This window comes from Nesoenas mayeri (genome assembly GCF_963082525.1).
Source record: "Nesoenas mayeri genome assembly, chromosome: 2".
Classification (NCBI taxonomy): domain Eukaryota; kingdom Metazoa; phylum Chordata; class Aves; order Columbiformes; family Columbidae; genus Nesoenas; species Nesoenas mayeri.
Genome location: NC_137543.1, coordinates 63,798,858 through 63,823,534, shown reverse-complemented (window position 1 = coordinate 63,823,534; position 24,677 = coordinate 63,798,858). Strand labels below are relative to the sequence as shown.

General features: G+C 45.9%; 1 protein-coding gene across 1 annotated transcript in view; it reads left to right on the top strand.

Annotated features, from left to right (window-relative positions):
• Nucleotides 1-8,661: 8,661 nt before the first annotated feature.
• Nucleotides 8,662-24,677, top strand: part of RIPOR2 (RHO family interacting cell polarization regulator 2) — a 55,213-nt gene continuing 39,197 nt past the window's right edge. The window contains exon 1 of the mRNA XM_080339261.1: nt 8,662-8,767. Coding sequence (XP_080195387.1) covers nt 8,707-8,767 — 61 coding nt within the window. The 5' untranslated portion in view covers nt 8,662-8,706. The remainder of the gene's footprint in view (nt 8,768-24,677) is intronic.

The following is a 24,677-nucleotide window of genomic DNA, read 5'->3' as shown; positions in this document are numbered from 1 at the left end:
GAAATGCACGCATGCTCCTTCTGCAGCTGCCCCAGGCAGGGTCTGAGCCATCTCACAACTGAAGCTGCCGTTCTTAGAATATGAGAGAATGTCTTCAAAAATTCCTTTGGCAGAAAAATCCCCACATTGTCTTGCAAAATGCCTGGGGTCGGTACTGTCAAGAACCATCTCACAGCAGCAGAATGAATGCTATGCTGGTTGGAGCTGGAAGAAGCAGAGAAGACTAGGGAGAAGGCCAACTCCTGAACTCCTTCCAGCAGCTGGAGAAACTGGAAACATGGTGTACACAATAAAGAGCAGTAAAGGCCCCAGAACTGAATAATCTGCAAGCAGAATTAATTTAATGTGAAGGAGAGGCATTCATCTACAGGTACCATTTGTTTGACAGTATGACCAGAGAATCTAAAATAAATGACCCAGGGCTTTCACTCAATTTCTCACAGTCGACCTAAAGGGAAAGAAAGGGAACTCATATCTTTATGGACATATTACTGAAATATTGCTGTGAATCAACTGGCAATATACTTTGCCTGGGATGGAAAATTGTTCAGACAGCTGAACAATAAATTTCTTCCTTGTATTTCCTCCAACACCCAAGAAAATTACTATTGGGGAAAAAACGTTTGATTGACAAATGCTATGGCAGAGAAAATTGGGAAGGTCTTGTGGCTTGGGAACAAGCATTTGACTATAGAATAGACCTGTTTGATCAATTTTAGAATTTGTTCAAGTTGGTAAAGAGATTGTATAATTGATGTGTAATCCTTAGTAAAACATAACATTTTGATGCTTAGCAGGATTTAGCATATTTGTTGGTTATGCTGGGAGTAGCATCAGGTAGTTTACATGTTATTATGATATGCAGACAGCTTCTCTTTCACAATTTGTGTAAACAATCTGAAATAATTCTGAGAGAAATCCCTGGGATTTAATCATCAAAGGATGAAAAACCTGCCATCTCCACCGTTGACAATGACCTCACTGGATCACAGAGGAATAGGTGTGAAAATAACCAGGAAGAAAGAATGAAGGCAAAAGCAAACAAGCGTGAAGATTTCTTACAGAAGGAGAAAGATGGTAGGGACACTTAAATTTGCTGAAACAGCAAAAATATTTCTGTCCCAGCCAAGAGCCACTGGAATGTGCTGAACCCCTCAAGCAGTGAGACAACTCAGCACTCAGCTAAGTGTCCCTGATAAATAAATCCAACAAGTAGAAATCCAGCATTACTCAATAGCTGCTCTAGTTAAATAGCATCGAGCCTAACCTCAAGAGATCCCCTACTCCTACTGCCCTTCCCTAAGGCAGAATCAACTATTCTTACACTATTCCCAATAGCTACTTGGTCTACACTGTTCTTCAAAAGCTTCACGAATGCTTTGTAAGTTAAAGCAGCACTCTGATTCACTCAGCACTGACTCACACAAGTACTTGCTTTTGCTGCTTGACAGTCTTGACTCTTGGAAAGTTGTTGTTTTTTCTAACTTGCTTTTTACTAGTTTCTGCTAGTTTGCTACTTAATTTCCCTCCTCCGTTCTGCAGCCTATGTGCATGGCTCTTCGTGCGCCACAGAGGTGGAGAGGAGGGCTTGAGAACTGCTCTTATCTCCTGTGTTCATCTTGTATCTCTCAAATGAAGTGGTTCCAGTTCCTCCTATCTTTTCCTTAATTTTCTGTTTTCTGACCCTCTGAACAGTCTGGCTGTTCCTCGCAGGACTGTCACCAAAAGGTCTCTATCCTCACTGAACTGAGATGCTTGAAAGCCATGTCCTGCCTTGGCAGAGGCTTGCTAACCCCCACCACTATGAGAGAATTACCTTGTGTCTCTGCATTTGATTAAACCTGATGACATGTTGTCTGCTCTTTCCAGGTGTCATTGCTAACTCATGTTTCACTGCCTCCAGCCTCTTTCCGGAAAAAAAGTGGTACTTAACCAGTCATCCCTCAGCCTGCATTTATGAGGTTGATCATTCTTGCTGGAGCAGAGTCCTTCACAGCTCACTCTCTTGAACTGGATTTAATTTTTTCCACACCACTTCTCCAGTTTGTCAATATTAGCTTGAATTGTGGTTCTGTCCTCCAGTGCATGTACGTTCCTGGGAAGTCCGGTGTGTGCAAATGTAACGAGTGTGATCATATCCATCTAGGATATTAAAAGATATATTTAATAATACCATATTTGAGGACGAGCTCTGTAAAATCACACTTTACCATGTTATTTTCTTCTGATAATGGACAATTGGGAACTACTTACTGAGTACAATTTTGCGGATTATATTAATTCTGCACAAGTTTCATTTGGGCTGGTTTGCTTCCCCGCTTTGAACTGAAATAGTATTTTGCTATGATAAAGTTATGATTTACTTTCATAGGCCAAATGATACTGGAATGAAAAAAAAGGGGTAAGAGAGCAGAAGAAGAAAGCCAAAGGCATCTTTGATGGGCCTCTTGGGATGTACAAGATGTTGCGCATTGCAGTGACAAGCCTGAATGGACAAACATACAACTCACCTCCACGACATGTGATGGGTTCACTGCACACGACATGGCGAGGAGTGTGAAGGGAGACAGTAGGGCACCAACAACATGTGTGTCATGTTTCCTGCTCACTGCAATGTGCGTGTCCGCTGGGGCATTGAGAACAAGGCTGTCTGCAGACCTCCCCCAAAGTCCCCAAACCAAGGTGTCCAAGATGGACATGGGCTAGGGGAGCCAGCCTGTGGTTCTTCAGCTACCATGACTTTTGCATAGCTCAAGTGCATTGAGCTACATCCCAAACTGGGACCATAACCTCCCTGGCACAAGAGATCAGTTTTCCCAGAGGCCAGCTCATACACCCAGCTTGTCTCCATTGTCTAACGCAGTACAGGCGTTCTCAGGAAGCACTGTCCTCTCCTCTGGGTGAATGGTTCCTGGGTCCTGCCCTTTTTCCAGCTCTCCAAAATACATTGTGTGAATTTCATAGCCTCACAAGGATTTGTGCATAGGGCTCCTAGGGTTTGTGAAGCTGTGTGGAGTGTGTCATATTTTCTACCATCCTGGCCTGCTGATTCTCCTCCTGCACAGTGAGAGGCAGAATTCCTCCCATGTTTTCTATGAAACTGAATATCATTATGAGCCTTGTTTTGCTGGGGTGGGGAAGGTGGACGGGGAAGTGCTAAATGTTTCACGAGTTTGGCAAAGAAAAAAATCATACTAAGCTCAGACAGTCACTGACACAGACTGTGTAAACATAATCTAGGTCCCTGAAGACCCTGTGCCTTGTAAATGAGTTAACAATTATACAAGTTATTGTAACTCCATCCTTCAGGTTTCTAAGGAGGATGTGATGTTTACTCGGAGAACTGAAACTGCAGCAATATCCAGAGCAAAACTTTTACAAGTACTCTAAATCCACATGAACACTATCTTTCCCAAACTGCCCAGTAACTGGTGTCAACCACCTTTTCCTATGTCCTCCTTCATACTGTCTCTAAGGGTCAATTGCCCTTCCTTCACCAGCTTTTCTATCCTTGTTTCCCATGTAGGTTGTCCTCTGCAATGTAATCTTCACCCACCAAATAGCCTCAGAACAAAGTGGAGGACTAATTAAGCCTTTGTGACACAACTTACTGTATGCTGGGAATCCTCCACGCACTGGAGCAGGAGGAGATGTGAATAGGGCAGAAGTTAATACACCTCCCTTCTGCACCAGCATAGCTGGGCTTAAAAGGGCTGACTCCTATCTTCTGCTGCTTGTGGGAATGTTGGTAATTTAAGGCAGGAATGAATTAAAACAACCCCATCCAACACTGCTAAATGGCACAATTATTTACACTTTTCATTAAGAATGTCTTGGCTTTTAGTCCTGTATCTGAAGATAAAACATCAGAACATTTGGTTTTTTCTCTTGGGTCCGAAATTTTAATAAAGTTACAAGGGAAGAAGAATAAGGCTGCGATGATTTAAAGGAGCTGTTCTAAAACCTACCTCCTCTTGCTTGATCCACCCTTGTTTTTGACATTTCCCTGGACTCCCCCGCTTTTGGTTGACAGGTTCTTAGAGGATGGGTGTTGGCTTTTTCTGAGAGCAGCATCAGATGTGGTTTCATGAAAAACACGCACGTGAGAACTTTGCAGTGACTGCAAACTTTTTTTTTTTCTGTGTATGTGAAGTGAGGCTTCATTAGCCAACAATTGAAAAGTGACCATGCTTTGCAACAAGAATGAGATAAAAGTACTTCTTACGGAGACAGGGAGGCAGAAAAAAACACTGAGAGGCTACAAAATAAAGCAGGGAAGCCACTTTGTTAGTTTGGATGACTGAGGACAGCAAACAGCAAAGACATGGGCATGCAAACTGGCAGGGCAAAATTATGCTGCCCTAAAAGCAAAAATGGAGCAGGGAGAAGTGGGGCCAAGGCATCTGTGCAAGGTGGGCTGGTTTTGCACCACGATCCCCTGGGGGACAGGTTTCTGGAAGAACATCACATGCTGTGAGCGATGCAGGTGAGGCTGCCGTCAAGGGACGATGTGGCAAACGGGAACGAATCAAAGCGACTCCTCTTTGTGCATCTGCAGCGGAGGCTGAGTCATTACCATTCATCACTAGCACGGCTGGTGTGTACATTCTGGTGACAGTTGTTTTCGGGAGAGACGACAGCTTTTGATGCCTTTTAATTCCCGAAAATAAAAGAAAAAAGGGCTGTCAAGGTAACAGGCATCTGGAGAAGTGACTGAAAACAGTGGGTAAGGAAATAACTTTAAGTTACAGGGAAATGCAACACAAAAGGGAGCTGCCACAATAACCAGGACAGCATGGCTTGCTCCTTCCTATTTCTGAAAGAAGCAGTAAATGGCTAAAACTTCCCATGCTTAATATACAAATGAGCTCCAATTGCAGGACAACACAGGAAAGCTGGCACTGATGTTGTGGGGTATTTTCTCTGGGTTTCTTCCTGCTAAGCTGTCTGCCTGTTTAGAGTAATTCACATGTGTGTGTAGCATTGCTCATCTTGCTAATTCTTTGAATCAAGCCCAAAAAACCTCCTCAGCATAAACAGCGAAGCCTCTTGCGGCCCATGCTGATCCTCAGAGGCTGATGTGCTTCACAGCTCCCCGGGGCAGTTTAACCATTGTCTTTAAAGGGGTTCAAGATTTCTCCCATCCACCTCCTGCTGTTTCCAGGAAACCATAGGGCAGTGGCTGCCCGTTGCAGGCAGCGGCTCTTGCCGGGAAGTTTTAAGGCAAGGTACACCCTGTGACTGCCTTTCCTTCAGTACTTCTGCTTTCCCTCACCCCCAGCAATGTTCTCACGTGTTGTCCCCGCCAGGCTCTGCAAGCTCAGCAGTTTCCAGCTCTGACCCTGGAAGGCATAACCCAGGTAGGTGCTGTCCCCCAGCACTGGCCTCCCCTCCTTCCACATCAATGCTTTTCCTCTGCAGCTTTCACATCTCCATCTTGTCCTTTGTCTTCTCACACCTCTCTCTTTTTTCTTACCGGTTCCCTTTTCTGCTCTGTTTCCCCTCATCATCCCAAAGCGGTGTTTCTCTATTTGTACCACTGTCTTCATCTACTCACCACCATGGCAGGAGGCCTTGCTGAGGCAGAGGGACTGTCCTGTTGCATGTAATAAAATGCAGCTACCACCTAATCAGAGATGCCTGAAGAAATCACTTGAAATAAGCAGGGCAGGAAAAAGGTTGAGAGAAGAAGTGATTTCCCCAAGCCTGTCCAGCAGGGCCAGAAATGAGTCCTCTCTCCTACCCATTGCGTAGGAGTTGGGCCAAACTGTTGTCTTTTCTCTGGAAGGACTTAAACAAGTGTGATTCTAAAGCAAAGCACAAGAGGAGCCTCCTAGGAATAGAGTTCCTCAAGAAGGCTTGGTGTTACTACAGAGGAACAACCAGTCAGTCAAGCCACACCACCCTACCAAAACCCAGTCCTAGGAGCCTCTGGGCTTTGGCCACATCCCCCTAGGAAAACACAGCTTTCCACACCTGGAAAAGCAGCATCCATCAGGTTGCACAGCTGAGACATCCAATGTGACAGTGAGGGAGAAGCATAAACTCTGCAGGATGCAGAATCACTTTCCAGGGACCAGGAGACACCTTACCCTGTGCCCAGGGGAAGATTGTACTTGAGCTGGGAAGAGTATTGTGTCCAGTTCTGGGCCCCTCAGTTCAAGAAGGACAAGGAACTGCTGGAGAGGGTCCAGCGTAGAGCAACCAAGATGATTAAGGGAGTGGAGCACCTCCCTTATGAGGAAAGGCTGAGGGAGCTTGGTCTCTTTAGTTTGGAGAAGAGGAGACTGAGGGGTGACCTTATTAATGTTTATAAATATATAAAGGGTGAGTGCCATGAGGATGGAGCCAGGCTCTTCTCGTTGGCAAACAATGATAGGACAAGGGGCAATGGGATCAAGCTGGAACACAAGAGGTTCCACTTAAATTTGAGAAAAAACTTCTTCTCAGTAAGGGTGCCAGAGCACTGGAACAGGCTGCCCAGGGGGGTTGTGGAGTCTCCTTCTCTGGAGACATTCAAGACCCACCTGGACAAGTTCCTGTGCAACCTCACTTAGGCGTTCCTGCTCCAGCAGGGGGATTGGACTAGATGATCTTTTGAGGTCCCTTCCAATCCAGAACATACTGTGATACTGTGATACTGTGATATTGTGAAGAGTATTCTCACCTTTATATGATGACCAAATTGCTGCCGCAGGATTTGCTACAGGAGCTAACGAACATGGCTCTAAGGTCTGGGTGAGTGTTAGGTTAGATGGACCTGTCCCATCTTCTGTCTTGTCTTCTCCATCCAAATTTGTTCAAGTTGTGCACCGCTTAGAAGACCACTTGTCTCCATTTTCAGCCCTGCAGAAAACCACTGGTAGAGCTTTAAAAAAAAAAAAAAAAGCCATGATAATTAGAGATGAGCTCATTTTATCTGCTTGTGACTCATTTGCCAGAAGCTGTAGCAAACATGACTGCTGTGCTAGGAGTCTCGCTTCCAAGGGTGTGGCGACACATGCAATTACTAGACTGAGTAATCAAAACTTGGTACAGGTTTACTGTCATTACACCCTAACTTCTGATAGCAGAGATGTGAGGGACTCCTGGTGTTAGGCCCACACCTGTACGCGCACACACATGCGTACGAATGTCCGTGAGTGGTCCAATGAAGTTCAGCAGAACTATGCAAGGCTCAGACACTATCTGACACCCAAATGTATTTTTGTGCAAGTTTAGAGTAAGTTAGTTGGTAGGCAAGGTCCTTTCATAAATTGAGAGACTTGGCAGGAAGGAGTGAACTTGCTTTATAAAGTTTGGGAAATACAGCAGCTGAATGAGCCAGTGTGATGCAGAATTAGCAGTGACAACGATACTCAAATAATATGCCTATTATCAACAGACAGCAAGTTTTACTTTGATGTTCTATTGTTCACCTGATCATCAGGAAGGTCGTTATGTTCAGTAACGCACCAAAGATGGTGACTTGGGAAAACGTAAGTGCAAAAAAATTAAGTCCCTGCTAGTGCATCTGCCCCTGAGAAAAGTGGTGTCACAGTATCACAGTATCACAGTATGTCTGGGATTGGAAGGGACCTCAAAAGATCATCTAGTCCAATCCCCCTGATGGAGCGGGAACCCCTAGGTGAGGTCACACAGGAACATGTCCAGGCGGGTTTTGAATGTCTCCAGAGAAGGAGACTCCACAACCCCCCTGGGCAGCCTGTTCCAGTGCTCTGGCACCCTTACTGAGAAGAAGTTTCTTCTCAAATTTAAGTGGAACCTCTTGTGTTCCAGCTTGATCCCATTACCCCTTGTCCTATCATTGTTTGCCACCGAGAAGAACTTGGCTTCATCCTTGTGACACTCACTCTTTATATATTTATGAACATTAATAAGGTCACCCCTCAGTCTCCTCCAAACTAAAGAGACCAAGCTCCCTCAGCCTTTCTTCATACAGGAGGTGCTCCACTCCCTTAATCATCTTTGTTGCCCTATGCTGGACTCTCTCCAGCAGTTCCCTGTCCTTCTGGAACTGAGGGGCCCAGAACTGGACACAATATTCTAGATGTGGTCTCACCAGGGTGGAATAGAGGGGAAGGAGGATGTTTCTTGATCTGCTAACCATGACTTTCCACGTATGGCTTTCCAGTTTACCTGCATGTCCATGGTCGCAGGTCACAACAGTGTACATGAGAACGTGCTGTCACTGCTGTCATGCTGAATAAAAAATAAAATCCCTGGAACACATGGCACTGAGAGAGCTGGGGCCAGGGGGAAGGCAGTTACTCTGGTCAAACTGTCCCTGGGCTGAATGCAAGACACTCTGCGGGGTTGTTTCCCTGCCCTACCTCTGCCACAAGAAAGGATACACATTCATATGCAAAACCCCTTACATCCTGGCCTGAAAGGGCTGCTGCTATGCAGTGGGATTCGCAGCAACAGGGCAGGGTGCATTTTGAGCCTGTCCTGCCTGCCTCTGCTCTCAAAATCAACTTCTCTCTCAGCAGTGGGGACACCCCACCTCTAAACTCATCTCAAAGGCTGCCCGTAAAAACAAGAAGCGCTATTCATATGAATGAGACTATTTTCGTAAGTGCAGATGCGGAAGTTGTTGCCACCAAAATGTTGAGGAAACTGGTGAAAGGAAATAGTCGAATGGTAGCATAGGAACCGGTTCAAGCACTCGGCTCTGGCTGCTCCCCGAGCTGTGTCCTCACCACGATGCAGCACACCCAAGACGATCTGACTGCACCCGGAGAAGAAGATGATGCCTTTGGGGAAGGTAAAGTCATCTTTTATTACACTAACCCTTCTACTCAGACTAGAGACCAGTTTCTCGCTTGGGTGGTATTTCTTGGGTAAATCTGAAATTGTCTATGGGCTCCAAGGTCACAGGGTGACCAGACTCTCTTTTTCTCCTAAGAGAATGGAGAACAAAAGCACCCTGTATGCAATAAAAGTAACTTTCACACTGGTTCAGCAGCTTGCTTCCTCAGCAAGGAGGTTACTGAAGAAGAAAAAAGCTGGGGAGACACCAAATGTGTTTTCTACAGTGGCTGCACTATGCAAAGTAGCATGTCGGGCATTCAGCACCACAGGTGCAGCTGTCGTTAAAGTACTAGGGGCTCTTTACAGGGGCTAAAGGCTACTTGCTACTTAAATTAACTGAGCAAAATTAGCCTCCTTCTCTCTCTGAGTGCCACAACCCAGAGCACAAAGCCAGTGCCACAGTTTCTTATCCCTAAAACTCCTTCTGCCAGAGGTCTTTTCCTCACCACTTGCACCTTGTGCTGCTGTTTACATGCGTATCAAGTGCTACCAGGTCAAAATAGATAAGAGGACACAGAGGAGAAGGAAGAATCTGGCCCATGGTGTCTAATTTCTGCCTCTGCTGGCTGCTCCCCTTTGCACTTGAGCGGGGGCCGAGCAGAAAACTTGCTCATGCAAATCTTCTCCCGGCCCCCAGCCCTTCACAGTTTCCAAGGGAGTTGAAGGCACAAAGAGCTGCCTGGATCCTCTCCAAAGACTGTGAACCTTTAAACTCACTTTGAGCACAGCTTCAGCAAACCTCATTTAAACAAAGCTCAGCTGCGGTTGGTAGGGAAAACTTAGCAGTGAATAGTGCCAAATCAAGTTATCTGAGCCTCAGTGAAAGGCATCAGCACAGAAAAGAGAGCAGTTTCAGTGAAGTACTGTCTGTATTCAAAATTTCTCACGTATATATGCTCCCACCCCTCACCCTGTGTCCCAGTCTGGGCTCAGAAGAGCAATGGATTTGCAGAAAGGAGGGATCAGAGCATTTGCATTGAGGAAAAAATCCTGATAGTCCAGGAAAGACCTGATGCCACTGGGCAAATCACCTGGCACTGAAAGTACCCTGTTGCATTCTGTGCATCCTGTCCTCACGCAGGTGAATGCTGTTTCTCAGGATAACTGACTTGATAAGGACATTTTTGAGTGCTCTGAAGAGCCAGTGGGATTTAGGCTTCCTTGCTGTTTCTGAAACTGCTAACCTATGATCTTAGTCAGAAACATAGGAAGGAAGGTGAGGAATGCATGCAGGTTATTCGACATTTATATTGCGTTACGTGTAGGGAAAGATACTGTGCTTAAGAAATCCTTTCCAGGCTCTCAGCTAACTTGTTTCTGGCAGGCCTGATCCAGCAACAGCTATAGGAGGCTGGCTTTTCAAAGGCAGGAACATTTTTGAAACCTCTCCGTGACCTTGCTTGGAGCAGGAGGTTGGACTGGATGACCTCCTGAGGTCCCTTCCCACCTGAGTTATCCTATGAGCTCAAGAGTCAGTGACAGCCTCTTCAATTTGCCTGCATGTAACTGGGAACAAATCTACCGCAGCTGCTCTTTGGGCCAGAGGGTCTGTTGGCTCCAAAACCTGCCAGATGGAAAGCCCAAACAACACAGGCGCAGTGCTAGTTTCCCTTCAGCCCCCTCTCCTCTCCCTTGAATGGGTTAGCAGGGGAACATTAGCTTTTTGGCTGCTATTTCTGGAGCTCCGTTGACCCTGGACAACCCAGTGCGATCCCTGGGGCTGGATGGGATCCGAGTGGGGAGGAGCTGTGCCTGTTTCGGTCACAGGGCAGCCCCCACCCCGCTCATGCTGCAGAGACCCAGGTGCCGGCCAAAACTTAGTTGTAGATTTTTGGGACAGATGGAGACGCTTGCCAGGAGCTGAACTCTGACTCCCAGCTCAGTGCAGACCACAGCTCTCAGAGTGTGGGCTTCTTGTTTTATTTTCCACATCCCGTTCGATTTGGAAAGCGGTGATGGCAAATCTCCCAATCCACCTTTTAAACTTCTCCTGATGGCTAGCTACTGTCACAGTTAAGGATAGCTACATCTTAGTTCTTTTAGTGTTGATTTGTCTAGTTTTTTGGAGTTTGATATCCTCTTGTGCAGGAGAGCAAAGAACTCACTGTTGCCTATATATGTATATCTATCTCATATAACTATCCACAGACTGTATTGAAACCTCTCTTACCCTTTGCCAAGTGGACTGTTATCTATTAATATTTCTTCATAAGATGAAAGTTTCAATCTTTTAAGCATTTTCATCATTCTTAGAACATCCCCTTGGAGATGTGGACACCAGCATGGAGCCCACCTCTTCAAAACTGTTACACCAGGGACAAATCCAAACGTTACATGAACTGTTCACTCATACTTTATAAATATATATGTCAGGATCAGTTTGAGGAACACTTGATATGTACAAGGACTGCTTGAGGCCTTTTGAATCCCAGCATCACATGAGGGTCTTCTCTTAATCAAATTTTACTCTATAATCTTCAAGTCTTTCAGCATTAAAATTTCTCGGGACAGGGTCAACACTATCCTGTCATTATGGCTTATCTCCTTTGCTCCCAGCTAAGCCCACACTAAACCAGATGAATCAGCTCACTTTCTCAAGCAGCCTGTTCTCAGAGTGATTTACCACTTCCCAAGACATTGTGCCGTCTGCATGTTCAGTCAGTCTGACGTAAAGAGTCAAATCCCAAAGGAACAGAACCAACCTGTGCAGGTCTTTGCTAGAAACTGGCATGCTTGATGATTCCTCAGCTGGGTTACATCTGTCATTTGGACTTGATTTGGAACCATACAGCATGTCCCAAATTGATCTCCTCTTTTTCAGGCTTCTTGGTCTAGATCTCCTGCAGTACCAGGTCTCGTTTCTTACAAAAGTCCAAGTACACTATCAATACAATTATTTTCTATAAAACCCTAATGAGTGACACTGATTGTATTCCATCTCCCTTAATTTTGCTTATATGACTCCTAGATCAGCTGTTCCATAACGAGGCAGGACCACTGCAAGGCTACTGCATCATTAGTGACACAACATTAACTTATAGCTCTCTGGAAATCCTCTGGTGTTTTAAGTTTTTCAAAAAAGCAACAAAGAGGTCCTTGGATAGCTGTTTTCAAAGCTATAGTTTAAAATCCCCCTTTGAGGAAGACAAAGGGGAAAATATTTTCCCATTGATGTAGACCATAAGCTGGCACTGATGCTTTCCCACAGGCAAAAACACCCCTTTCCCTGAAAATTTCTGTATTTTCTGCAGCATCAGTGATACTTTCAGCATTTTTATCTATGTATGCTACAATAGCAATGTTTTTCCCTATCGTACATTGAAATTCCAAGTCACAGAGATGGGTGTGACATAGTATACTACGCATATCTTCACAAAAAATCAGGCTGGCTCTTGCAATAACTATTAGAAACTTGAAAATGCTCACCTTCAAAGAAAATCTGTCAGCTAATTTTCCTGTTTTCTAGTAACAACCCTGCCCTTACATTGTGCTATCTCCTTCAAAGGATCTGTGGAGACTTTGCGAATTACCGTCCTTAGGTTTGGTGAAGCGCAACTCGCTCTCCTCTGCCGTGTGGCCACAGTTTCACAGGGCACAGATGTAGTACACAAAAGTTTCAAGAAGGAACTATTTTAGCCTCTTGAATGTACAGGCAGTGATATGTTTTGTTTCTTTTATGGCCTTCCTCCGTTAATTCAAGGCAAGTGACTTCACTTAGTCTCACATATGGTCAAAACACCTACTGTGGGGAAAATGCTTTTTAATTTTTAGTGACTTTAAGTGCCTGAGATTCCAAAGTGATATTTCATTAAAAAGAAATCACTTCCACTAGCACAAGCATTCTCCTCATCACTGCAGCCAAACAGGCATGGGTGTTCCTTGGGTCTTTCTGAGCTGAGGAGCCAGGAAGGCTCCTGCAGCTCCCAGGCCCAGGGAGGGAGGGAGATTTGGGCATGAGTCAGCTCTCTTGGCAGACAGACCCTGGTTTCCCCTGGGAGGAGAGCTGGTCTCTCACATGGAGTCACGGTGCCACCACTTCAGCACAGCTTGAGACCAGGGCTGGGGGCTTGGCACAGCAGGAGCTCCTGGATTGATGCAGACACATCCATGCACAGAGTTTGCAAGCATTCAGCAAGCACAGCAAGCATATGGATCCAGGCACTTTGTTAGCAGTGATCGACATATCTGAACGGGGAATGCACAGGAGAAATAGAAATTAGACTGTGATTTGTTGCAGATCTTTTCATACAGCTGGTCCACTCCAACCTCTCCTCACATCTGCACCTCCCACCTTCTGTATGTGTCCTCTGGTTGTACTCATGTTAACCATGACCTGCCTTCTCAGGCCAGAGCTGACACAAAATCCCATCTGTGTTTCCAAAGTATGGGGGGAAAAAAGCACAGCTGTCTTTCCTAACATTCAGTAAATGCGTGCTCCAGTTCAGTAGACCAGAGTCCCACTTCAGATGGTGCACTGCATGATGTTAGAGTCCCAAGTCCCTTTCCTTGCCCAGGACTGACATGCTGCTCGACACACAGACACACTCCAGCACTGCCACCCATCAAGGCTCCCAGCAGAACTGTAATTGCATTGAACTTCTAAGGTATGCTTCAAAAAATGTACCAGATGATTTTACATCCTTGTAAAGCCTGCCTGCCCTTTCTAAGAGAGAAAAAAGTTTTAGCTCTGAGGTTTGGGAGCAGCTTTGAGGCTTTGCTGAAAGGAAAGGTAGCTGTTGTTCATGGTTATACGCACCGCCTGGTGTATTGTAACATCGCTGCTGATATTAGAGAGAAATGAGGATAAAGTCTTAGATGTTAACTTAGAGTTGAGACATGCTTTTTATTCAGCAACAATTCAGGTTAGGCTACCTTCCTCTTCCCCTAAAGCAATACAAGACTCTATGCTTTCCTCAGGCATGCAGATGCAGTGACCTGTCTAAAAGTAAGGCAGGGACGTCAATGTCACAGGTTGCCTGTGACCCACTGGACCAGGCTTCTTTCCATGCTGTTGCTGGCTGCAGCAGCCACTACCCCAGCCCTGCTTTGGTGAGGGTCAGCTCAGGTATGTCCCCTCCCCACAGAACACATCAAACTGATGCACCTTTAGGCAAATTATGTCTTCTAAGGATATTCTTGTGTACATATCAGTACAGTATTCCAGCATACGTGTTCCTCAGAGAAATACAGAGATATCATTTGTCCTAAATTTTCACCCAAACCAGTTTTTGACAGGTCTCTATTTTCCAGCATATGAGTGCCTTATACCTGAGAAGGCTGTAGTAAAGATGAGCAGCCTTGCAACATGGGAGCTTCTCCTCCCTGACTGCTGAGAGACTATGGGTCATTGTCCTGAAAACATTTACAGCTCCCACCAGCCCTACCTGTCCTTTTGGCTTATCTCACGTTCCTGGAGATAGAGAACACGTGTGCTGTTCTCACTGCAGCCCAGAGGAAGAGAAGGCCCATCACTTTATCACCAAGGCAACAGTGCCTGCTTCAAACAGATAGATAGATTGCAGTAAGGGATATTTGGCCTATAAACTCAGATTGAAGCACCTTTCTCCAAGAGCGTGAGCAGTCCCACTCAGGGTGCAGGACAAGGACGGTGTGGAAAAGAGGGTGCACATTTTTGCTTATTCTTGTTTATGCTAAATGCTTTGCTCACCTGCTTCTCGCAGCTGCTGCTTCTTGGTTGTGGTCCATGGGCAGACACAGAGTTATGCAGACGGGTGAGAGAGCTTTTTGTGGTTGAAGGAGGCAGTGACAGAGCTCTATCCCCACCCTGGGTGCCCCCGCATCGACCCACCCTCAGCGCTCCAGCCCCCTGGCCCTTCCAGCTGTCCTGGGCAGCTGGGGGGATATTTTTAACAGGGAAGTGCACTCCGTAGTTGAAGCAAAAACAATTGAGTCTATGAGGCCTGAAATGGAAGAGAAGATTGACATGAGAGACACTTTCTGCTTTGTTGTCTCCCTATTTTTTAATTAATTAAATCTTTTGATCTTTTCGTAGTTTCTTTCTCTGTGTCTTGAAGGCAACATGTTTGGTTCATATTTGTTGACAATATTTCTAGATCACTAATAATAACAGCAGCGAGGGGAAAAAACAGGTCAAATAAACAAGTGGCATTTAACCAGCCCTCAGAGAAAAGAGGAAGGTATGTACCAGCTGGAGAGAAACCACTGATTAGGTGTGCTCAGGCCACCTTCCGGGCTTTCAAAACAAGTGTCTCACCAAAGGCTGAAGCAAAACTGCCTTCCTTTGCACCCTTTTCTCCCTTCCCGTTTTTAGACAGTGTCTTTACAAAGCTCTGTAAAACAACCTTTTTGTCATCCAGTCCCATCATTAAAGTCACAAAATAAATATGGCTTGGCTAGCATGATCTGGTGGTGTAAACAACTTCACCCCTTTAACAATTCGAGGCACAGCTCAGCTGCCTCTGAAATGAGCTTCCGCCTGCCTGGATGCTAAAACCAAAACCTTGTGGTTGCTGCACCGAGGGTGTGACAGTCACAAAACAACCAGCTCAGGAAGTGCAGAGTTAAAAGACAAGGGTGAAAACAGTCTGAGAACGTGAATTATAGTGAGAGGGGAGAGTAGTCAAACACTTGACAATATCACAGGGGCACTAAAATATTGATAGTGGGATGATTTCTCCATAGTAGGATTTTTCGTACCAACTCAGCATCACTTAGGGGATGAGGATTGTTGTCAGGCCGCACAGAATTTTAAGCCACATTGTCTTGATCTGGCATCTAAGAGCAGGGAAATGGCTCGAAGAAGGGTCTCACTGTGGCTGCCGCCCAAGCAGCCCTTCCTTGTTGCTGGAATTTGCAGCTCAACCTACAGGCTTTCTTCCAAGGGCTCGGGGGGAGGAGTGTGCATTTGCACACCCAAAAAAAGCTTGGGTGGGGTGGGTGCAGGAAAACGTTTATGCTGTGAAGAGCCACTAATGTGGCTCTTGGCAGCTGGATAACAGGTGAAGCAAAACCACTATGGAAATCCTGAGCACAATAGGCTTAATGCTGCATAACTTATGGGGACCCATGTTGGCTTACTCTGATTTAATTGTCTGAGAATTGGAAAGTTCAGAGACCCAGAGCTTGGATATGATGCCTAGAGTTGAAATAGTTGATAAAAGGATGGGAAAAACAACAACAACAACAACAAAAAATGAGTTGTCAAGAAAGGAGGCAACAGAGAAAGAGTGAGACAATAAAGTGAGATTTTGGGGAAAGTCCCACTGCAATCCAGCCCCTGCCTCAACAAATGGCAGGAGAGAAACACATTTGGGCTACACCCAAACTGGGGCAGTTTGAATCACCTCTATTCCAACCTTCTCGAATATTTAGAGCCCTAACTCCTCAAGTTGGTTGTCTGAAGTTGCCCTTATAGTCAATAGTGAGCATGTGTGTTTCTGTGCGTGTGAGAAGGAGGGAAAACAGGGGATGGAAACAAGAAGCCCCTCTAGGTGCCAAATCAGAGCAGGGAAATGGAGATCCTTTCTTTAATTACCTGCTTGAAGAGCCTGGCTCTTTCCCTGCAGGTGGCAGTCCCTTGCTGTTAGCCTGGCAGCAGTGGGCACAAGCGTGGCTGGTGTCCATAGGGCAGCAGATATGTGCATCGGGGTGGCTGGTCCCCAGTAAGGGTGATGGGAAGCAGAACCACTGCAGGAGCCATGTACGGTCACCTTTGTGACAGCAGGTACCAGCATGGAAGCCCTAGGGCAACCTCTTACCATTAAAGTGATACTTTAGTCATACTTTGCTTCCAAACAGGATGCAGTAGCTAAGGTGCTGCCCACACAAGCCTGGGGCTAGGTTCCCCCAGTGCACAGTGGTGCTTTTAGTTATGTCCCACTGGGAAAACAGCCTACGCTTGGTGCTGCCCTGTGGCACCACAGTGGGGGAGATCAGTGCCCAGGTTGCTCCTGCAGCATCACTCACCAGACCAATGCCAGGACAATGCCTGGCCTTTACTGCCCACATCATGTCATTGAATAGTTATGTTAGTTATAGGTATTAGATTGTTAGATACAGATATTAGATTGGGTATTAGGAAAACTTTTTTAACAGAAAGGATTGTCAGGAATTGGAACAGGCTGCCCAGGGAAGTGGTGGAGTCACCATCCCTGGAGGTATTTAAAAGATGGGTAGATGAGGTTCTTAGGGACATGCTTTAGTGCTAGAGTTAGGTTAATGGTTGGACTCAATGATCTTTAGGGTCTCTTCCAACAAAAATGATTCTATGTTTCTACCATTCTATAGAAGATTCTGCTTATAAGTGATGATGATCCATCCCAGAGAGAAGAAAAGACACTGAAAATACCCCAGCCCCACAAATACTCAAGCCCATAATCCCACGTGAAATATCTGCCCTGGGAAGCAAAACCTTAAACTGCCTCAAAAAGTCAGACAGAACTGTCTGAGGTGTGTGTGGCATTTTGCACAAAGGCTTGCAACACCTCCCCTTTCATCATGCCAAGCTCCTGTGAGGGCCAGCCCTGCCTTCCTGCCTGCCCCACGCCCGGCCTGAGGCGAAGTCACCTGCAGTGAGAAGCTTTTGTGCAAGTGATCCTCTCTTCATGCTGTGCAATACCAGAGAGAGAAGCTCCTTGGGCTCCCCTGAGGAGTGCCCCTACATTTCGGGAACCAAGCGGCAATCTGGGAGCTTCCCCAGTGGGGTGTCAGAGCCACCTGTGGCAGAAGAGAGAGGGACAGCCTCTGTGAGGGGCTCAATGGGATGGCCAAAAGCTCTGTGAATATATTGTCATTACCATAGACATTAAGTTTTGAGGACTCCCACAGAACCTTCTTGGAGATGAGCTCATAAAATCTCATGTCTTTCCCCTATGGCTTTCCAAAGTTTGTGATTAAGATGCCAATGGCTAACGATGCTGGCTGACATTCAGGCTCCACAGCACAAATGGAGCTTCATTCACATCCTTCTCACTTTATGGTAACTCAGGATGGTGGAAGAGCTCTGCTGTGAACATAGGTGTCATCTGCTAGCCACCATGTTCAATTTTAGCAGGGTGGTTGTGACTATGTAGAAGTGCAGTCTGCCAAGCAACAACTCCCTGTAAGTCTCAGAGTCCTGCTCGATGGGTTTTCTCACTCGAGAAGGAAAAAACAAAAGATAAGATAGGGCCCAGGTGATGTCACAGAGATAAGAGAAGTAGCACTGACGAAATGGGACCTTTTTCTGTCTGAAACACCACCAGCCGAGCAGAGGTCACTGCATTTTCTTAATGGAGGTGGCGTAAAGAGCAGAGAGAGCACAGCCTGCTTCCTCTAGAGATTCCTTGAATTAGGGGGTGGCATCTGGAGAATCTGTCTCATTTGCAAATTGGATGGTTTGGGGAGTTTGGGTTACATCAGGACTGATGGATCAGGTCATAACATGCAGCCTTCACACTGAACTAACAGATTTCCTTAAGTGTCTTGAAGAAAGGAGAGATTTTATAGATGCACATAGATAGATTTGAAACTAGGTAGCATCTCTGAGATCCTCCTACTAACACATGCAAGGAGTGCCACACTAGCAACATTAGCATACATTTTACAAGTAAAGCCCTTTTTGTTTATTTTATTGAGAGGGACAGGAATGTTGAAAAGGGCTCATATAAAAAAATGTTCTCAAAGCAAAATGAAGCCCCCCAGTACTGCTGAGCTCAGCTCTGAACTTGGATGGTTATTTTTTTTAATTTTCCCATGGAAAAACAGGCAGCTCGGGAGGTCCTGGTCTGCTCTGCCTCTCCTGTCTCTCTGGAGAGGTTCCTGCCCTTTCTATTCCTGATGCCTGTTGTGAGCCAAGGAAGAGTTAGCTTAATCAGCAACACAAGCCACTGATTAGTGCCAAGCTGTTGTCACTAATCACTTCAAAAATCACTGCACTGACAATAGTACCCAGGGTCAGACATTCAAAAACTGCCGTGGTTTAACTGGTGTCATTTAACCTCAGCCACAAAGCCAGACCACACCCCTAAAGAAACACAATTTCTTGGCTTTACATTACATGTCATTGGTGATTTTTTAATTCAAATCCACTCACAGCCCCAGTGACGTGGCACAAAAAGCTGCTCTTCACCTTTCCTAGAAGAAACGACTTCTGAGAGGGGTTAAATGTCTCCAGGTGAAGGCAAGCTGGACCAACAAACAACCCCCAAAAGATGCAGAGGGGTATTGGCCTGAGGGTTTGGTGGTGAAGTTCTCTGTGCTGTGGACCCCTCCTCTCCTTTGGAATCTCAGCCCAAATATTTGACAAATGCACTTGGGGCCCATTACGTTACAGAGGCAGCATGTTCATTGCGCTCCCCCGAATGGCATTTTGTGTGTGCTGCACTTGTTTTGTATTTGCTATATTTAAGCCACAGAAATATGTGTTGATGAGGAAAAGAGGGCTGTGGTGGTATCTTGGAGGCAGGAAAGGAAGGGAAATAACTTCTCAAAGCTGTGGTGCTCTGTGCAGAGCTATGGCTGAAAAGAAGGAAAGAAGAGCACAGTCAACTCAGGTCACTGGCCACACTGGTGACCCAGCTGGGTCACCCATGCTACTGTCCATCTCGAAATTATTTTGGGGCAACTCTGGTTTTATACTAGTGTAACTGAGGACGGAAATTGCTCGGAGCCTTTGCCCCAGATGACTCTTCCCAGGTTTCTATTATGAAACTGCCATGTTAAGAACATGCAGGAATACAGGTGTGCAGCACACTGTATGAACGCTGTAGGGTTCATACATGGCACTTGATTTTGAAACCTGTCTGGCTTTATTTGCTCCTTTCCTTCCACCCCAGCCTTTGCCTTCTTCTCCTGCCCGATCATCATTTTCCCCAGACCATGCTCTTCATCCTTGCAGCTCTTGCCCTTCTTGCCATGACCTATGGGACACACTGAGCGGAAAGAAGGTAGAGCTTGTCTCTACACTGCTGCTGAAGGGCACAGAAAGGCAGGCCAAAGCTCCCAACCTGCTCTTTCAATCATGGACCTAGGATACCTTCAGTGGCCATTAATATGTCCCACAGTATTTTGCCTCATATAATAACTATTCTTCATGATCCTTGGTCCTTCCAGGCCAATTGCCTTCTTCATAGCATGGGATGGACATAGGGCTGGCCCAGCCATGCCTGAGACTGCTAACCAGAGTCTGCATGTACAAAGAAAGGCTTTCTCCTTCTCTGTGCTTCAGAGCTTGCCCAAAATTTGCCTCTCAACTGCAGGTGAGGCTGCAAAGGCAGTCTGGAGGTTGACATGGGCTGGGTCCACATTTTAACTGCAGTTCTGATGTAACCAGCAAGTTTCAGTGGTGGGTGTTACTGTTCGATAACATGGGTAGAGATGGTATCAGTCCCTGAGACCCCGAACACAGTGGGGAGCTCAGCCCACTGTCGTGATGGAAGATGAGGTTTATGGCAGGGACCCCAGGGTCTGGACACTTGAGAGCTGAGCAACAGGAAAGAGACAGATTGACTTTCTCTCTACAAAGACAAATGCTTTCCTAGATATGGTCTAACAGGGTCTTCTTGATGTTATAGTTGTTGGTTGTACTGGGAAAGGCAGCCCTGAGCAGGTATCTCCCATGTTACAGACCATTGGGAAGCACTGCGTCTCACTCTCCACCCTCCTTCAGACACAGTGGGAGAGAGGGTTTCAGGGCTGTCCAGCAGCAGAACTTCAAGCCAGGCCATCACCAATGGCATGGAAGAGGTTGTCTGGCAGCCACAGTCCCAAAAAGCAGACTGACAGCGCCATACTTGTCGCTTCAGATCTCTGATCACTACCATAGCTTTGATTACCGCATTGCGTAGCTGTCTTCCAGCTGCCCAGAAAAGCAAAAATAAATTTCCAGCAGTTTTTCATGCGCCTTAATTAGAAAACAAGGAAAGTTTTTCAAAAACAAGAGAGGGGAAACAAATAAAGCTAGAGCTGCAGTACTAGACATGCCATTCACACGCTTGGTGTGCACTTAAGAGCAGCTCAGCCGGCCCTGGTTGCTAAGCACTCTGAGACACTGGAATGTGCTTTTCCCTCCAGCTCTCCATGAACTCCTCCCCATCGCCACCCAAAACCTGTCCAGAAGAGACATCAGGGCTGATTTTGATGGGGAACAGTCCAGGGAAAAAAAAAAAAAACCAACAAAAAAAGCAATCAGTGGCTCCTTCTTCCTGTTCCCCATGTTACACACATGAGGGCGGGTACAGTGTTTGTTTGTGTGTACATGTCCCAAAGTTAACTTGCTATCTTCAGATGGTGACACAGGCACTGGCTGTCACTGGGAGGTGTTCTTGCTCTGAAAGCAGCTATCTCAGACCACCTTAAATGCATTACAGAGGGACAAAGAAGAAACAAATGAAGGATTACCTATGGAAAGTACTAGCTGTTGCGATGCATTGAAAGCTAAAGGCACCTTCTCTTTCTGTCCTTAGACCTCTCCCTCTGCACACAAAACTGTTCCTTGGTATACCAAGTGGGTCCTGACCATCATGCCACAGGACACAACCACTGCATTATGTTTCAGTCATTCCCAAAGACTCAGTCAGATGCTGAGCATCTGACCAGAAGTCTCAGAAGTCTCAGAAGACTGAATTTGTTCCTAAGTCACTGCAGATGATCAGTTCAGATGATAACTTTTTCCTGAGAGCTGCAGGTGGAAATCTTTGCAAAAGTGACATTAAGAGAAATGAGGAACTTGAGGGTGGAGCAGCAACACTGTAATGGGAAGTAAAAGCAGGGAAATGGTTGCACAGTGGTTAGAGGATGTCAGCAGTGAAAAACAAGAGGGTATCAAAAGCTTTTAGGAGAGCAAGACATGTTACAGGATGACGGTAAGTGCAAGCCAGATGTACGGGGCAGGCTTGTCTGACAGAGAAGTTATAAATACAGGAACAGAGACAACCCAAGATCAGCATAGGCAGGGTGTAGTATAGAGAATAGGAGAGCTGTGGCAATACTTTAATATGTTTTGCCAGAAAGATTAATGGTGAACTTGTGTATGGTCAGCAAGTTAAAGCTCATTTCTTGCCCCGATTGCTCATGGCAGCGGTCAGGCTCTTGTCTTTTACCTCTCCCCTAAAAGACTTTCTAACTGATGGTTCTTGAACCTGCCATGCTCCCCACTCTCAAATCTGATCATTCATCTCTTTTTTGGACTGAGGTCCCCAGGTAAGAGCACTCAGGTTTGCTACCTGTGCTCCCACAGGAGGCTCGCCTGGGTGTGATACCTATTGGAGATGTCCCACAGAGCATCTGGCAGTGAAATGAAGATGCTGCGTGCTTCCAGGCACTCCCTTCTGAGCAAGGGACTTCCACAGAAATACAGCAAAGAGGAGTCACAGCAGGAAAAGCCCATATACAAATTGTCTTCTTCAAAGAATAGGGCAGGCCTGATCTACCTCAGACATACAAAGTCAATCCTCCCACCTCCTCTGGCCTCTCGCTGATCCAAACATCCTGACAAGATACATCCATGCAAATTGTCCTCTGCATTGTCTGCTTAGAACTACCACTCAGCTGTCTACTACCAACAACCCTCACCTTTAGGTCTCTGGAGAGAGCCAGGACTGGGCTAAGTCTTTGTATCTGCATAACAGACATACATCCCCTCAGCAAGCAGGGAACTTGCAGCAATATCCCACATTTTCACAGGGGTCCTCACAGAGTCTTCCCTCAAAGTATCTAATGGGGGAAAGAGGGTTCATCTCAGACCTCTGTCCAGGCTACCAGGTCCCAACTCCTCCTTTCACGGTTTCTGTAGATGACATGTCTGCCATGGACGTGAAAACCTGGGGTCCCTCCTGTTCTGCTGATTCAGAGGATTCAGCAGGCTGGAGTCCGTGGGGTGCTGGGAAAACTGAAGTACTTCTCATTTTATCCACCCCCCACAGCGATGTGTAACTGATGCATATCAGCCAGAAAATCCTGCTCAGCCCTTGCAAGAAGCCTTCCGGGTGCCTGGGAGGAGCAGAGCACTTAGGTATTCTCAGACTATAATCTCTTCTCTGATAATCCTGATTTACTCTTTGGCCTGGGAGCAAAGGCTAATAGAAAGCAAAATGTTCCAGCAAAGCCCAGCAGGTAATTTAGGAACTCTGGTTTAGTTCTCTCAAGCATAAAGTGGGGTTACCATTGCTGGGAATCAGTGTTTGTGAAGGTATCACAGTATCACAGTATGTTTGGGATTGGAAGGGATCTCAAAAGATCATCTAGTCCAATCCCCCTGCTGGAGCTGGAACGCCTAGGTGAGGTCACACAGGAGCATGTCCAGGCGGGTGCGCTGGAGCTGCCAGGGAGATGGAAGTGCAGCATAATTGACAATTACTGGTTTGGAGGGGTCACTGTTTTCTGGAGACAAAGCTAGAATCAGCTGTTGTCACTTGGAAATTTCACTGGGGACATTCATGTTGACCTATTTTTAACATAACAGCAGATTACACTGCAATACAGTGAATAATTTATAGGAGTAGTAGCATGATCACAGCCACAATACAACAGCAGCTTCAGTTCCTGCCTAATTATGGAGGCAGGCAGAACTCTCTGGCATTTTCCACTGAATTAGCAAAACAAGACACACGTGGAATGACCCAAGCCTTTCAAAAGCATGTGTGTCAGGATGAATACATGTTAGGAAGGATGAACTGGGGCAAAGATTTTATCTAGAGCATTCATAAACCTACTCAGTCTCCTGGGAGTTTCAGCAAGCTACAGCACTGAGAACAGGGAAGTGGGAATGTGTGTAGGGTTGGGGGTGACAGAGAGGAGGAAATTAGCTTTCTGCATTTGCTATGCAAAACTATATTGAGAAACCAAGAAAAACAGCTCATACATCCCTAGTACACACATTAGCATAGAACAGAGAATATTTCCTTGAAAGAGGAGGTTGCAAATGAATGAGGTATTTACATCTGCAACCTTAAGTTCAGAAAATCTTCTGCAAAGGGCCAGAGGGAATTTGTAACACAGGTTACACAGAGAGTAGTTGCCAAGAACTACTGTAGGAGGCTCAAGATTGAAGTAAGATGCTGCAATTAGTATACAGCACTGAAAACCTTTAACAAATTAACCAGGCTTCTACAGTGAGAGCTGCCACCCCCTAAAAGGCTGAAATGGACTCAAAAGCATATTAAGTATGCATGATGAGACATTTATAGCTTCCAGCACAGCCACAAATATTCCTTCTCCTCTTCCCCTGGCATTCCACAGCCCGAAGCGCACAGCTGCTTTTTCCAGAAAGCGACTTCTCCGCCTTGGCCTGGGAGTTCACGTCCTATGTGAAACACATGAAACAGGGGCATAGTCAATTCAGTCAGAGACATAACAAGGTCATCCTAAAAATTCTGCCTTGGAGCTACAGCAGTAGCACTGTGTTGGCAACAGCCCCTACACTTTTTTCCAGTGGAGAAGTGGGTGCCTCTGGAAATGCCACCACTGTGATTGCCATAGAACCCATTTAAATTCAGAAACCTTGGAAATGGCCCGCAGGCCCCAGAGGTCTGCGTGCCAGTGTGAAGAACATCCACTCCTGCTTTTACTGAATCTGGAGCAATTTTCTCTCCTTTCTACTTCTTAAGGCTACAGGGTGCTGTTTATTTTCAGCATACAATATAAATACCACATGTTCATTATTACTGCTGGAAATTACTTAATATGATAGGTCCGCTGGAACTGGCAGCTTGGATTTTTTATTCAGTGAGGTTTTTATTCCATATATGATGCTCTGTGAACCCCCAACTCTTATTCTTTGAGGTCATTTCCTAAACCCCTCCATACGGTATCATCCTGCACGTGACGGGTCTGTGTGCTTCATGAAAAACAAATGGGGAAAGATAGAGGCATATAGGGAGAGTCAGTGTTGCATCCTCAAGCCA